The sequence below is a fragment of the Phodopus roborovskii genome, unplaced genomic scaffold (assembly GCF_943737965.1).
Source record: "Phodopus roborovskii unplaced genomic scaffold, PHOROB, whole genome shotgun sequence".
NCBI classification, from domain to species: Eukaryota; Metazoa; Chordata; class Mammalia; order Rodentia; family Cricetidae; genus Phodopus; species Phodopus roborovskii.
Genome location: NW_026126567.1, coordinates 27,044,911 through 27,061,494, shown reverse-complemented (window position 1 = coordinate 27,061,494; position 16,584 = coordinate 27,044,911). Strand labels below are relative to the sequence as shown.

Here is a 16,584-nt window from a genome sequence, read left to right as displayed (position 1 = left end):
TCCTGCCTTATATCAAGAAGTTCTGCATAGGTATTTAGGTATACTTTCAGTATTATAAAAATATGTGTAAGTTCATCTTAGTTTCCTATTCTTTGGTCTGGACCTCAGGTAACCCTAAGGTGAGACGTCATGGACAGTGCAATCTTTCCTCAGTGTGCATATGCGCCGGCATATGCACAAGGACTTTAAGAATGCCTAAAAATCAGCAATGGGTCTCTCTCTCTCTTCCAGATCTTCCCTTTAGGTTTTGATCAAATTATTGTCTCTTCTGCCTTATATTGTAACTTGGACAGGTTTATAATTAAATATTGTCTTCTGACTATGGTCAAGGGATAGAGTGTCAAACATGCTGTCATTTCTATGACTGAGAAAGGTATGTGTGGTATGTACATGCCTTCTATGCCTAATGATACAGGCAAGTAGGTTTTCAGCCAATTATAAGGCAGGTACAATAGTGAGAATAGTCTATGTAGGAGAGGGTTTTGTTGTAAAGTTAAAGTGTTTTCTTTTTCTCTGTATTACTTTGGAGACTGTCCTGGATCTTGTTATTTAGACCAGGCAGGCCTGGAACTCACAGAGATCTGCCTGACTCTGCCTCTGGAGTGCTGGTTTTAAAGGTGTGTAGCACCAATACCAACTGAGCTAAACTGTTTTATCCTTTTTGTAAGTATACGGTTTTTCAGTTACCATGGCTGCAAAGATGCTATCTGTGTGCATTAAGTATAAAGCCAAGAATTCAATACTTTGAGTTGCAATGCCAAATGCTTTGCTATTAGTTTGAAGAGAATTTTTTTTTTTTTGGAATACGCATGTTTTTCATAGGCTTTGTGTATATATTGCAGTAATGAAAAATTTGACATTAATTATTTTAATGGATCAAAATAATTCTTTCTCTGGTATTTCAAATTACTATCAAATATATTATACTCAAAAGAAAAGTGCATATATATCTATGATTTTTCTGAATTTATTTGTATTAAAAAGTAAACCATGCATTACAGTTATCACAATATCATGCCTGACTTAAAAATTAAATGAAATTTTAAAAAATGATCAATTTGTATAAATTATATTTTTGAATCATTATTGTAAATTTAAATAGGAAATAATTTATTCTGGATATGTGTATAAGTATGTGGATACATGTGACAGGGCACATATGGGTTTGAATATGTCTGGGGGTTAGAGAATAGCTTTGCATGTGTGAGTTCTCTCTGTTCATGTGCATTGTGGAATCAAACTCAGGCCATTAGACTCAGAGGCAAATGTCCTGATACACTCACCTTACTAGCCCTTCAACTTGATTTTTGTAAGTTAATATATGTTAGTATTTTATATTAGCTTTAGGAACCAGGGGAAATCGAGATATAACAGGATACTTGGAGATTTAAAATTACTCTTGCTATAATTCATTACTTTTTTTTTTTTTTTGCTAAACCTTTAAAACTAAAACATTCACTTAGGATTTATTTGCATTTCTGTGATTTTTTTTCTAAAATGTATTAGGTAAAGTGATTCAAATATCAAAAGGTTTAAAAGTAAAAGGCTTGAAATGTCATGGCTATAAATTTGGAATATTTTGTAAACCTGGCAAAATTAACTGTCTGAAATCCCCAGGCTTATTTTCTCTGTGGTTAAATGTCTGAAATCAGAAGAAATAACTACTATAAATATGCAGACTAAAGTATAGATAATAACATTGGTAATGTCTATAAATTAGCAATTCACAGATACCATGAATATGATTCTCAGATAACATTCACACTACAATCACAATGTTCAGGGGTGGAAGACTTTGAGCTGAGGACCCACACAATTTTCCAGGTGAACTAAATGCCATTCTTAGCCACATAGTGAGACGCTTGCTCAAAATCCTAAAGGAAAGAAACAATAGAAAGGTGTATGTGTGTGTGTGCGCGCACACGCATCTGTGTAAAAATTCTTAAGAATTTTGTGAGTGTGAAAAAAATATCAAATTCCCTGGAATAATCTTAAAAAATGGATGATTTGGGCAGAAGTTTTCCATGTGCTTCTTGTTTAAATTTTATAGCAAGTCATTCATAAGATATATCAAGAAGAATATAGAAGAAGCTGTTTCTGGATGGTGTGTCACAGCGTAAATAGTAAGAAAAAATATTTATATGTAATTGTAACCAGTATTTTCTTCCAGAAATACGTCATTGATTCAACATAATATGGAAGAGTGTAGATCAATATGTTGCATTTTTTTAAAAAGAAGGATATATAAACCAACAATATTTATGACCAGTGATACTTTACCAACATGTCTAGATAAATGTATCAAAGAAGATTTCTATAAAATTTTGTTCACTAATGATAAAGTGTAAAAATTAATGTTATTAATTCTCTTACATTGACTCAGATGGCAAACAACAGTGCTTTAGAAAGACAAGCATAAGCTTTGTTACTCTAAATAGAGTTTTTGTTCATTTCTAAATTAGCTACAAATCTGAAACAATAAACACGTATTTTCTGTTACCTTTGTTTTATGGAGGAGTATGCTAGTAGTGCTAAATATTGCTAGTATAGTTTCCATGTGTGTCTCTGATGGCTTGTGAGTTTACTTCTGATGAACCAATTCCTTATCTTGTATTCTGTATTCAATTTTCTAATCATCTAAGCCTAAGATATAGAATTGGAGTTACAACATACTTGGTTAGGAAGCTTCTTATGATTAGGGGAATATTTCAGACATGTGCAGGTGTGGATTATGTCTTAAAAATGTTGCAGCGTACTGTCATATTTTCACTGCTGTGATGCCTAATCATCTCCCTTTACCTCACATCCCTTGTAATTATTGGAGAGAAAAACACCAAAAAGCTTGGGTTTCACTTTTGTGGTTTGTTCTATTGAGTAGAAGACATGTATATAGCCAACTGTAAGATAAGGAACAATAGACACATGAACTTATCAAGAGTAAGCTGATTGGACAGGAATGCATTAAACATAATAAGATAGATACTTATATTTAAAATGTATCAAGTGCACAGAAAAATCTCAAAGGTGTTCACATGCCTAGAAAATATAAAGGAAAGGAAACAATAACAGTGTAAACTCAGACATCACTAAGGAATAGTATTTATTTTTTATTCTATTTCTGATTTTAAATTATTTTTATTAAAAACATTAAACTTTAGAAAAAGTATATTATTTTGTATATAATATGCTTATTCTAACTTTAGAAAACTTCTTTGCTTTCATGTATACCATGTTTATTATACTTTAAAAGAAAAACAAAAGTTGAAGAGCATAGAAAAGGTAGGATATTAAAAATCAGTACAACAGTTTCTATTTGCCTAAAGAAAAAGATTTGCATTTTATGAATCAGCAGCCCCTTAAGAAATGAGCAGACAAAATGAGTGTGTTATTTTAAGACATACGCCTTTGTCTAAAATCATCAGGGTTATGGGGCTTGGGAATATGTAAAACAGCCCATAGATCAGATTGTAGCTGAAGGGATTCATGCTTGCATTTTGTTATGAAGTTCAAATTGGAAGCTGTTCAGGCAGAAAACTAATAGAAATGGCTGATAGCTAATTAACCTAAGGCTTCAAAGTAATTGCTGTGCAGGAAGCAATTTGAAAGAGACCTTTTAATGTTTATTTATTTATTTATTTGCTTTTGAAAATCGTAAAATGCCCTATTTGACTTTTGATGAATGAGCAAAACTATATGAATATAGGCAAGAGTTGACTTTTTAAACCTCTGTCTAATATAAATTCTTGGTAAGCTTTTAAGAAGGCAAAAATATAACAAGAATTTCATCCATTTACCAGTATTAGCACTAGGCTACGAACAGACATTTTAGAGGCAGACTCCTGAACTAAGAATCAAGGAGAGTTTTGTACTTATCCGTTCAACCATGATGTATATTATGAAGGCTAGACACATTACAGTCAGCTAATCTAGAGCAAAAGGCTATTACAAGGTGATCTGATTCTGTAAGCAAGTGCAAGCTGTTGCTGTGATTTGTGGAACCGAATGGATGTGAACATTTGAACTTAGCATGTGTCTGCCCATCTCCAAATGTGCTTTTTTTAATTTGTTAAAAATATAGTAAGCTGTCAAATTATCTCTGAGAGACATGCCCTCCTGGACTTAGACCTCATATAGCATTAGTACAAAAATTAAGATCATTGAAACTAAATGTCTGGGTTTAATTAATGTAATATATACATCCTCCCAAGTTTAACATCTACTTTGATCTAGTTAACTTAAGATTAGCCTAAAATGAACAAATCACTTTTATGAAAATTATAAAAATTGCAGACAGACACATCCTCCATGGAGGGAACTGCCTTAACCTAGAGACAGGAGAGAAGTCCTAGTCCCTGTTTCAAATGACCTGACAGATCTACATGACCCCACCTGGATGGCATTGTCCTACATGTGGAATTGGGGTGGGCGGATGGGAGGGGAGGGTGGTCAGGGTGCATGTGAGAGGGCAGAGAGGTAAAAGGGAGGAAGGGAGCGAGGGAGGGAGAGGGAACTGGGATTGACATGTAAAACAATAAATTAAATAAAAAATTAATTTAAAAAATAAAGTTAAAATTTTTCTTTGAAAAAAAGTTGCAGACATCACAAATCCTTTTTCTCAGATTGGGCAAGAAGATTATCTCAAAACAATATAGGTACAACTGAGTATACTTCAAATTGTGCTATGCCAAAAAAAAAAAAAAGATGGATTTCAGTTTTTCACACCCATGTTAATGTATAATTAATTTTCAATACTGTTTACTTCTCAGAATTAGATTAAAAAGAATGTGAAGGAAATTGACATGTTTTTAAATTTTATTTGATAGATCACAGTGAAAAAGAAAGCAAACATAATGGTTTATTTTATCAACTACTTTATGCTTATTGAATTAAATTTGATATAATATAATTCTAATATTTGTTATTCCTATTATATACCAATGGTTACACACATGCACACACACACACACACACACACACACACACACACACTTATGCATAGAATACTTTCTTAAAATGTCATTTATAACTTGTTAATATTGTTCTTAAGGAAAAACAAAAATTTTCAAAAACTGTCTACTGGCTTTTTTTGTTTTCTGTAAAAGTAACAATTGATTTATCTTTTCTTGCAGGGTTTATTTATACATGTGGTGGAACTTTAAAAGGACTTAATGGCACCATCGAAAGCCCTGGTTTTCCTTATGGATATCCAAATGGTGCAAATTGTACATGGGTTATAATAGCAGAAGAACGAAATAGAATACAAATTGTTTTTCAGTCCTTTGCACTAGAAGAGGAATACGACTACTTATCTTTGTATGATGGACATCCTCACCCTACGAACTTTAGGACAAGGTTAGTATACTTTTAGTGGAATATTACAGGTAAACTATATCATGGGAAGACTTCTCTGTTTCACAGAAAATACTTATGATATGGCTTGTTATAATAAATTCATATTGGACATGTAAGCACTATTCACTTTAAAAAACACAATTTAATGATCAATTTTTCTCCATAGGTCTGACTTTCTAATACTAGTAATTATTACTTCTCCACAGATATATCCAGCTTGAATGTGACCCTTTAAAATAGTTATGGTGTTTGGGGTTTCTGTTAATTATCTCAAGACTTCATTTATTTTGTTCTTAACTTGGGACAAATTAAAGTGAAGCTATAAAAAGGTGGCATTCAGACGTATCTGTCCAATGCAATACATAGGGTATAAAAAGAAGACACATCAAATCAGTATTTATATAATAAAACAATACATTAATTTTAAGACAATATTTAAATAATTGAAGAAAACAACTATTTAGCACAAACATATCTCACATTTCTGACTCTACAAATAGAATTACACACACACACACACACACACACACACACACACACACACACATATATAAATTCAATGGGTTTTACCTACAAAGCACATCTGTGCATGCAGGCCCAACTTGTGTATGCATGTCTATTTGGCACAGAGGCCAAATAAGGGTGTCACATACACTGGATTGAATCATCATGTGGGTGCTGGGAGTTGAAGCCAGGTCTTCTGTAAGAATAACTTTTATTCTTAATAGCTGAACCATCTTTCCTGCCTTGAAATTTTATATTAAAAATGTAAATTTGTTCTTTTGTTGTTAAAGGAATGTTTTAGAATTTTATTTAAAATAGATATTTTTACTTAAACACATTTTCCTGTTTTAGAAAAATGAATCATTTTAAATGATTTGTAACTTGAAAAAAAAGCAATGTCAGAAAATACATATATCAGATATTCCTAGACTTATTCCTAGACTTCCATTCCATTTTGTATTCCATTGATCTCCTTCAGTTGTCTCATTGCTCTAGCTCTAAGTTCAAGTACTGTATTAATCAGATATGGAGAGAGTAAACAATTTTGACTTATTTTAGTGGAATTGCTTTGAGTTTCTCTCCATTTAATTTGGTGTTGGCTATAGGTATGCTGTAAATTGCCCTAGTTATACTTAGGTATGTCCCATGTATTCTTAATTTATTCAGAACTTCTGTAAAATGGGGGTGATAGTTTGTGTCAATGACCTTTTCTTTATCTAATAAGAGGATCATAATTTTTTTCTCTCAGTATGCTTATATAGTGGATTACATTCACTCATTTTCATATATTGAACCATCCCTCTGGGATGAATCCTACTTGAGCATGGTGGATAATCTTTTATGCATTCTTAGATTTGGCTTTCTAGTATTTTATTAAGTATTTCTGCATATATATATATATATTCATAATGGAAATTTATCTGTAACTCTCTGTCTTTATTAAATATTGTTTCCCTGTGTTTTTTATATCATGGTAGCTATAGCCTCATAAAATCAGTTGGACTCTTTACCTTCTCTTTCTCCTACACATTTTAAATGAACTTATGATTGATTCTCTAAATTTCCTCTGTGTCTGTTGTTATGTCCCCCTCTTTGTTTCTAAATTTGCAAGTTTGGATACTCTTTTTCTTCCTTTTAGTTAGTATGGATAAGTAAGGATTTGTCTTGCTTATTTATTTTCACAATGAACCACCTCTTTTCATGTTTTTTTTGTATTGTTCTTTTTGTTTCAATTTTACTGATTTCATCTTTCATTTTGATCATTGCTTCTCTTCTACTTCAGTGTACATTTCTTCTCCATCTTTTGAATGTGTTTGCTCCTTTTGTTCTACAGCATTTATGTGTACTATTAAGTTGGAGTATAAGATCTGTCTATTTTTTTATTGATGTGGACATGTACTACTATGAATATGTTTTTTAGAACCACTTTAATTGTGTCCCATAATTTTGGGTATATGGCTAATTAATTATCATTGAATTAAAGAAAACCTTTAATTTCTTTCTTATTTCTGTCTTGACCCATTTTTCATTCAACAGAGAGTTGTTCGGTTTCATGAGTTTGTATGTTGTTTGTGCTGTTTATATCCTACTTTACTACATGGTGGTCTGATATGATGTAGGGAGTTATTTCATTTTTCTTGTATCTGTTGGGAGTTGCTGTGTGTGTCCCAATACATGGACAATTTTGCAGAAAGTTCTGTGAAGTTAATATAGTAGTATACTATATATTCTTTTTTGTCTGGGTAAAATGTTCTGTAAATGTCTGTTATGTCCATTTTGCTTTATAATTTATGTTAGTTCAAGTATTTTTCTGTTTGTTTTTTGTCTGAATGACATCATGACATGACATGAGAGTATATAGTTGGAATTTTCTTTGGACCACCAACCAGCTTCCCAAATAAAGACAAGGAGATTTATTATTAATTATGAATGCTTTTTCTTAGCTTAAGCTTGTCTCGTTATCTCTTTTAATTCAAATTAATGTGTTTCTATTATTCTATGTTTTTGCTTCATAACGCTTTACCTTTCTTTCATTTTGTATGTCCTACTTTCTGGTATGCCCTTCCTTCATGTCTGTCTGTCATCTTCTTTTCTTTCTCTAGCCTAATTCCTCCTCTACTCATTCTCCATGCCCTGAATTTCCACTTATATCTCCTCCCTTAATACTGTGCATTCAGCTTTTTATTATACCAGTCAGGTGCCTTAGGCAGGCAAGGTAAAATAGCAACACATCTTTACATAATTAGATAGATGCAATACATCTTTGCATTCCACAGCATAAACAAATTAAACACATCTTTACATAGTTAAACAAATGCAACATGTCTTTACACTCTGAGAACATTGAGATAATGGTTAAATTCTACTAAAACTAGCTATAACATTTGTTGTCCAATCTCTTTGTAATGGGAAAAATACAAGGCATATCTGAAATCCTGGCTAGGATAGTCGGCAAGGCTGGCCCATAACAGCTAGCAGTCTGAAGAAACTGTAACAGAAGTTCTTTGAAAGGCTGGAACATCTGGGCCACCCATTTCATTGGTGTCTAATACCCTTGCTCTGAACACACATAGACTTGCAAAGTTAACATACATATCTGCATTCACAAGTATGGATTTGTAAACAAGCCAGACATCAATGATTTTTTTTTTTTGATTTATGTTTGAGCAGGTAAAAGACATCTGTTAAGTTTAGGAGGGGTATTAAAGTCTTCCAATGTCAGTGTGTGAGGGTCAGTTATGTAACCCTTAAGCAGAAGAAGTGTTCCTTTTTCAAAATTTGGGATCATTTTAGGGGCATAAATCTTAAGGATTGAAATGTCTTCATAGTGGATTTTCACTTTGATATGAAAGTCTTTTACTAACTTTTGAAGAGTTTTTCTGAAATTTGTTTTGTTATTTGTAAAATAGCTGTACCAGCTTACTTCATAGGTCCATTTGCTTGAAATATAGTTTTCTAAACCTTTATTCTGAGGTAATATTCATCTTAGGTGTTGTAATGTGTTTATTGTATGCGGCAGGATGAATCCTGTTTACACATCCATCCAACTAGTCTATGTATTCTTATTGCTGAATGATCCCATTGATATTGACAGATACCATTGACCAATTATCATTAATTCCTATTATTTAGTTTTTGATGGTGATGGTAGTGTGCTTGTGTGTTTGTATAAGGGTGTTTCCCTTTTTTCAATTTGCAAATATGAGATTATTAATTTCCTGTATTTTCATGGTTGTAGTTAACTCCTTAGGTTGGAACTTTCCTGCTAACATCTTTTGTAGCAGTTATATTTGAAGATAGATTATTATTCAAATTTGACTTTAAAATAGAATATTTTATTTTCTCCACTTATGGTGATTGGAATTAAGTAGCATGGGCTGGATGGAGTCTGTGATCCCTTAGAGTCAGCAGCACGTCTACCCAGGTCCTTCTGGATTTTAGAGTCTTCATTGAGAAGTCAGATGTATGTCTAATAGCTTGGCCATTATATGTTACTTGGTCTTTTTTCCATTACAGCTTTTAAGATTATTTCTTTGTTTTGTATGTTTAGTGCTTTGATTATTATATAGTGAAGGAAATTGCTTTTTCGCTCCACTTTATTTGGTGTATGTTTCTTGTTCCTATATAAGCATCTTTATTTAGGTTAGGATAATTTTCTTCTATGATTATGCTGAGAACACTTTCAGGACCTATGAGCAGGGTTACTTTGCTTCCCTGTATTCTTGTTATCCTTGTTTGATGTGTTCATAGTGCCCCTGATTTTCTGGTTGTTTGTTTTAGGAGTTTATTAGAGTAAATGTTTTCTTTGCTCAAAGTATCCAGTTTTTTTATTGCATCTTCATCAAATAAGATTCTCTCTAACATCTCTTGGATTATCAGTGAAACTTGTCTCTGTACTGTTCAAATTCCATAATTTTTCATTTACAAAACATGACTAAACATGTGTGTGTGTGTGTGTGTGTGTATGTGTGTGTGTGTGTGTGTGTGTGTGTGTGTGTGTGTGTGTATACATTCCATGTAACAATTATAGGAGAAAAAAAAAGGCTGCCAGACATGGGTGGCACATGTCTTTAAATCCAGCTCTTGGGAGGCAGAGGCAGGTGGATCTCTGTAATTTTGAGGTCAGCCTGGTCTATAGAACTAGTTCTTGGACAGGCTTTGTAAGGAAGAAGGGTAAGGGAGAATTTATGTAATTGCAATCTCAAAAATGTTATTTTTGAAAAGAGCATGTTTTGTGAGAGAAATTGAAGTGGGGGGGATTAAAACACACAATATGCATGCAGGAAGTTCTCAACTAAAAGAAAAATCTGTGGATTTAGAGGTTAAAAAGTATGATATTTAAACAACTAATCTATTATTCTCCGTCCGATTTAAGTGTACATAGTAACAATACTTCATTTTCAAAGATTATGTAATGAATAATCAATAAGTATAACTCAAGAGATTTTGTATTCAGGTTTTTAAATTTTTATAACTTTATATTTGTTGCATGAATAACTTTACTACATGTATGTCCCTTCACATGAATGCCTACTCTTTGTAGGGGTTAAAAGAGGGTATCATATCCTCTGGAACAGGCATTATAAGAATCTTTGAGCCACTGCATGGATGCTTGGATTTGAACCTGGGTAGTCTGCAGAGCAACCAGTGGTTTTAACCACTATGCTATTTTCTTCAGTCCCTTGTATTCAGCATTTAATGATGTTATTCTATCTATACCTTTTGAAGTATTTACCTTTATCATTAAATAATGGTATAAAGGAACTCACTTCACTTGTCCAAGGTAATCAATCCTGCTAAACATAGAGAGACACAGCACCATCATTGCAAACCAATTTTATCTGTTTATTTTATATCTATGTAATTCGTTAATCATTTAATGTAGTTATTAATAAATTACACCCTGCTTACTTATTAGTAATATTTGATAAATTGGAGGAATATGAGGGTAACAGAAGTTTATCCAACATATAGCATAAGGCTTATCTTTATCCATTTATTCCTGGTATTTCATTTAGAGACCACTCTGTTTTAACATGCATTATGTTCCCTTTTGCTTACTGAAGATGCTGTCTTCATCTGTTAATCTTTGTGCTTAAATGAATACTGTTGCTAATGTCAGTGCTGAATTTAGTGAGAAAGGCTGGGGAAACAAATTCCAAGAAGCAACCTTAAGGGCCTCCAGACTGTGCTTATTCACAAAGTTTGCTGTTTGATTGCATGCTAGAAGTCATACTGGCAGGGCTTGACTTGTCTTTGCTGGTTTCTTTGACTCACTGTGTTCTTGCCTTTTCTCTCTCACATGGCATCACATTCTTTGTTAATTTATGTCCTTATGGTTCATCTGGTGTTCTTTCCTCTAAAAATTTATATTTATGTTCCATTACTTTTTAGGACTTCCAAAGTTGTTTTTTTTTTTCTTCTTAAATATAGCTTGCTGGAAATATATCACAACACTTCAGAAATGATGGCTTGGAAATCACGTCATTCTTTTTATCAAACATAAGTGTTATCAGACTCATAGCCACACTTTTTATTAATTTCTTTATTTAAATTAAAAACACATGATTTTACATACCAATCCCAGTTCCCTTCTTTCCTGTCCTCTTGTCCACTCATTGCACTCCTCCATCTCCCCGTCTACTCCTCACAGAGGGTGAGGCCTCCCATAGGGGATTACCAAAGTGTGTCACATCATTTGGGGCATGACCTAGGCCCTCCCCTATGTATTCCAATGCTCCTTCCCTATAATGAGATTGATGACTACCTTAAATGCCATCCTAGAGCCTTCACTCAGAGCTGATGGAATCAGAAGCATAGATTCACAGCTAAGCACTGAGCCAAACTCTTGGAGTCCAATTGTAGAGAGGGAAGAGTGATGAGTCAAGGGGTCAAGACTTTGTTGGGGAAACCTGCTACAAGCTGCATGATCACACAGTAATTATACATCCATCTATCATGGCATAGCTCAGAAGAATTAAGGATTCTCCTGTTGGATGAAACAAGTATAAAAGCAGGAATTGGTGTTATAATGTTATTAATGAATTGGCTTTTTCTTGCTGTAGATTCTTCCTGTAGCTCATTCCTTTCTGTAACAAACTTGGGGTTTGTTACAGTTTAGCACTATCTGATCATTTACTGGGAACAAATATCTTCCATGCATTTGGAGTTTTACTGATTATACTCTCTATGTGTAAAACCTGTTCTCCATTAGCAGGTCCTAGTTTACTGATTATATTCTTTACCTGTGTGTGAGACCCATCTCCCACTATCAGGTCCTTGTTCCCTTCGCCATTGCAATTACAAAGCTGTGTCTTCCTGTATTTATCTTTATTGATAGGCATGTGGTCATTGTTTAGGGCCCAGGCAAAAGCATCCCACCTAAGACATTCCCAAATATCCAAGGACATAGAATTACTACACACCCAAAGTTGTTGATTCATAGCTGCATAGATGGATAGAAAAAATAAGCATGCCCTTGGTTTTACTTCACTGGTAGATAGAGAAGCGATAATCTAAACTAACCCTGCACCAAAAGGTGCTAAAACTTCTTGTTGTGTTACCTCAAGATTTTAGCAGAGATTTACTGCTCCCTCCTCTTTCCCATGAGGAGATATAAAGACATAGATAATCAGCCCATTGGCTCATCCTCAGGAAAAAGTAAACTTTCCTGAAGGCCTGTGCTGCCAAAGAGACTAGAGCACTGGGAGGTACCAGGTTTTGTTTCTTGTGCAAATTAAACCTACAGCCCTAAGCAGTTGATGCTAATAGTTGCTCCTAGCAGTTTTAGTTTATTGCTCTGTGTGTAAATCTTACCAGCTTTGCTGACCCCGAGAAACTCAAGCCTCCTATTGTACTGTAAAAAGAATTACTGTTGCAAGTCTGTGTCTATGCCTGTACCTCCAATAACTGGGGACAAAGAAACAGAGACAGAGGACAGAGAAACAGAACAGCAAGAGAGAAAGAGAGCAGAAAATTAAAGGAGCATGAAGAGTAGCAATTGTGAGTCAATTTCTTTTTCCATTGTAGTTCCTTTTTTTGAAGTCTGGACTTCTAAAGTTTTCAATAGAAAACCACACAAGCAGCTGATCTGTGTGAGTGGGAGCTTATGGACTCCAGACTGACATCTGGGGAACCTGAAAAAGACAGAGCCAGGCCCCTGAACCTGGGAGTCAGTTGGCAGGCTTGGGCAGTCTATGGGGCCACTGGTAGTGGAACTAGAATTTACCGCTAGGGCAAGACCTTGCTTTTGGGGCTCATCCCATTAGTGACATTTTTGTGTCACTAAGATAATTCTCTTAATTGCATGTAGTTCGTTCTTTTGACTTCCTTATTAGTATTAAGTCCATTTTGATATTTGTGTAGGTGAGGGCTTGTTCCACTCACCTTCGGCAGTCCTCTTGCTGATTCTGTGGGTATAGAAGACAGAGTCTGACAAGAAACTCTCTCATACTCTGACACTGACAGTATTTCAATCCAATTTTCTGTAAATTTTTCATGAGCTTTAGATGCAAAACTTTGTAGAAATATCCATTGGGACTTGGCTCCATAGCTCTGCCTTTTGATTGGTTGTGGTTTTCTCTAGTGGTCTCTATCTGTGTCAAAGAGAAGTTACCTGGAGAGGGGTAAAGATTACATGTATTAGTGGGTATAGGACAAATGCTTATATTTTGTTAGGAATTATGCTGGTTTAGTAAATTAAGGGTTGCAGATTTTCCACCAATAGCCATGAACTCACTGTCACTGAATAGTCAGCCAGGTTTCAAGTGCCAGGCTTGATCTTCCCAATGTTGTGTGGGTCATTAAATCCAGTTAGAGAGCTGTTCATTGCGAGCAAGGTATGCATGCTATTATTTCAAACTTAGGATTATCTTGCCATGCTGGTCATTGATGTGATTCGTAGATTTCATAGCTGGGTAGTAATTGTGAATTGATATTTTTTTCCTCAGATTTTAGTTCCTTCGCATATTTGTAGTTCTTTTTTTTTTTAACTGAAAATTTTAGAAGCTGGATATCTCAATAGAAAACCACATGTTTCATATGTTTTTATTGTTCTTACTTTTACCCATTAATAACTGACAACTCATACAGTAGCATTAAGAAACCTCTTTTGAGGAGGGGGAGGAGAACATGAGGAATCAGGAAGATTGGCTGGGAAGATGAATAGAGAAAAGCAAGAAAAGAGATGTCAATAGAGGGAGCCATTATAGGTTTAAAGAGAAATCTGACACTAGAAAATTGTACAGAGATCCACAAGGATGACTTTAACTAGGAATCTAAGAAATAGTGGAGAGGCCATCTTAAATGCCCTTTCTCTATAATGAGAATGATGCCTACCTTAAATGCCACCCTAGAGCCTTCATCCAGTAGCTGATGGAAGCAGAAGCAGAGATTCACAGCTAAGCACTGAGCCAAACTCCTGAATTTCAATTTCAGAGAGGGAGATGTGATGAACAAAGGGGTCAAGATCATTCTGGAAAACCCATAGAAACAGCTGACCTGAGCAAGTGGGAACTCATAGACCCAAGTCTGGCTGCTGGAGAATCAACATAGGACCAAACCAGGCTCACTGAATGTGGATGTCAGCTAAGAGGGCTGGGCAGTATATGGGGTCTCTGGTAGTGGAACCAGGATGTATCCCTAGTGCATGAATGCAGGAGGGAGTCCTTTTCCCAGAGAGGGATACTCCCTTAGCCTAGATACACATGGGAGAGAACCAAGGATCTACAGCAAATAATTTGAACAGATTTTGATGGGGAGAGGATGGGGAATGGAATGAGGGGAATCTGTTGGGGGAATGGGAGGTTGGGAGGGAGAGGGAACTGGGATAGATATGTAAAATAAGATTGTTTCTAATTTAAACAAAATTTACAAAAAATAAAAACAGAAACTTCTTTTGATAGTAGACAGTGGTTGCAAGTCAATAAGTCCAAGATGACAGTAGTCCTTTTGTAGTAACATTGATCAGAATGCCTTCTACCTTACATTTTATATGACATATATTGTGGTCTCCTCACTCCTATTTGGGTCTAGAAGATCATTTGAGTATTTTTCTGTAGTGGAAAATCCAGATGCATTGTACCTTAATCAAAGTGATCCTATTTCTTTCAACATAATAATTACACTGTTTTCATTAAATAGATCAGGGAGACAAAACTTTCAGGATTCATTTCAATGTTTTATAGTCTGAGTAATATAGAGTTCCCTACATTATTCTGAACTCTGACTCCAGAGATCCTTCTTTATTCCTCTGCAATGAATGCTTCTGCCCGGCAAGATGAATGGTTGCCTAGGCAAGATTTTTCCTTTCACTAGTATAGCATATTTGAACACATTATGGAAACAGCTTCCCTTTGGCGCTGATACTCCTAAGAGTTTTGGACTCCCTGGCATACCTGGAGAATGTGATGAGAGCTATGCTGAACGATGTCCTTTATTTTTCAAATATGTGTTTCTCTTATGGGTTGATGAATAAAGCTTCTTGCATATTCTTCACTGCTTCCTTGATCCTGTTGTGTAGAATCAGAAGTTCTGAGAAGAGAGCATTATTTTTTAACACAGCCATGAAGGATGAATTAATATACAGCCAGGGACATTTGGGAAGAAATGACAAAAATGAGAGATATCTTTGTGAAAGCAACAAACAGAGCTGAGAGCCTAACTCTGCAGAATGTATGAGTAGATGAGAAAACCAGGTAAATAAAAGGTGGAAAAGGCAATCACCGGAAACCTTGTGGCACCTCCCTAAAAACTGATGCTTAGGATAAAGCTGGCAAACTATCAGATTATTTTGATAAGAAAGGTAATATAATTTGGCTGTTCCCAAGAGCTTGACCTGCTGGCACTCAAGTATGTTCTAATCTAGCTTGGTATGTGTCCCTGAGCACTGAGTGAGTCAAGTGGATGAAGTGTTTTTCTGTAATACAGCGTCAAGAAGAGGCCCACTTTCCCTGTTTTCTCATCAGTGGGGAGGCCAATCTTTACTAAGTCCCACAACTAGTCACACTGTTTTGTGCTATTTTACAATGAATAGATTGTGTCAGGACTATTATAAACTCACTATTTATCAATGCAGGGAATTTTGTGAGGTGATATATCTAGCAAATACTTAGTTATATGATTATGTTAAAATATCACTACACATAATTCAAAACCATTACATTTAAATATATGTACATGAAAATACAAATAGGTTATGTTTAAATAAAGTAGATCACATAAGTACAAAATCTTTCAGGAAATTGTGACAACATATATAATATCCTGAAATGTATATATGTGAATTAATTTGGGAGATTTCTTTAATTTCTTGTAAAATGATAAATTCCTAATTTAAATTTCTTATAAAACTTGTGGCACACTAATTTGTAGTCTTATACTATGTCTCTATCTTTGTTCTGAAGTATACAGGCACCAGTAAAACAAAATTATATTAAAAGGTACTGTATCAACAGGATCACATAATTGGAGAGGCAGTAAAAGATGGAGACTGAAAGCAAGGAAAGAGAGATAGGGAGACAGAGAGGGAATGAAACTTTAAGTAAGACAACAATTTGTACCATTTCAGGAGTTCATACCACAAAAGAATGATATATTTGAGAGGTCCAGTTTCAAATATGTGATATTTTTGATTATATGGTCTTTAAGAATTAATCCACATACTTCTTCATCAGTGTCCACAGGAACAAGAAGTACTTATGTGTCAAATCGATGTTCTAAATGAAGAGT

At 34.5% G+C, this 16,584-nt stretch overlaps 1 protein-coding gene across 1 annotated transcript in view; it reads left to right on the top strand.

Annotated features, from left to right (window-relative positions):
• Csmd3 (CUB and Sushi multiple domains 3) overlaps nt 1-16,584 on the top strand; it is a 1,059,412-nt gene that overhangs the window by 122,420 nt on the left and 920,408 nt on the right. Inside the window, exon 2 of the mRNA XM_051202442.1 lies at nt 5,130-5,352. Coding sequence (XP_051058399.1) covers nt 5,130-5,352 — 223 coding nt within the window. The remainder of the gene's footprint in view (nt 1-5,129; nt 5,353-16,584) is intronic.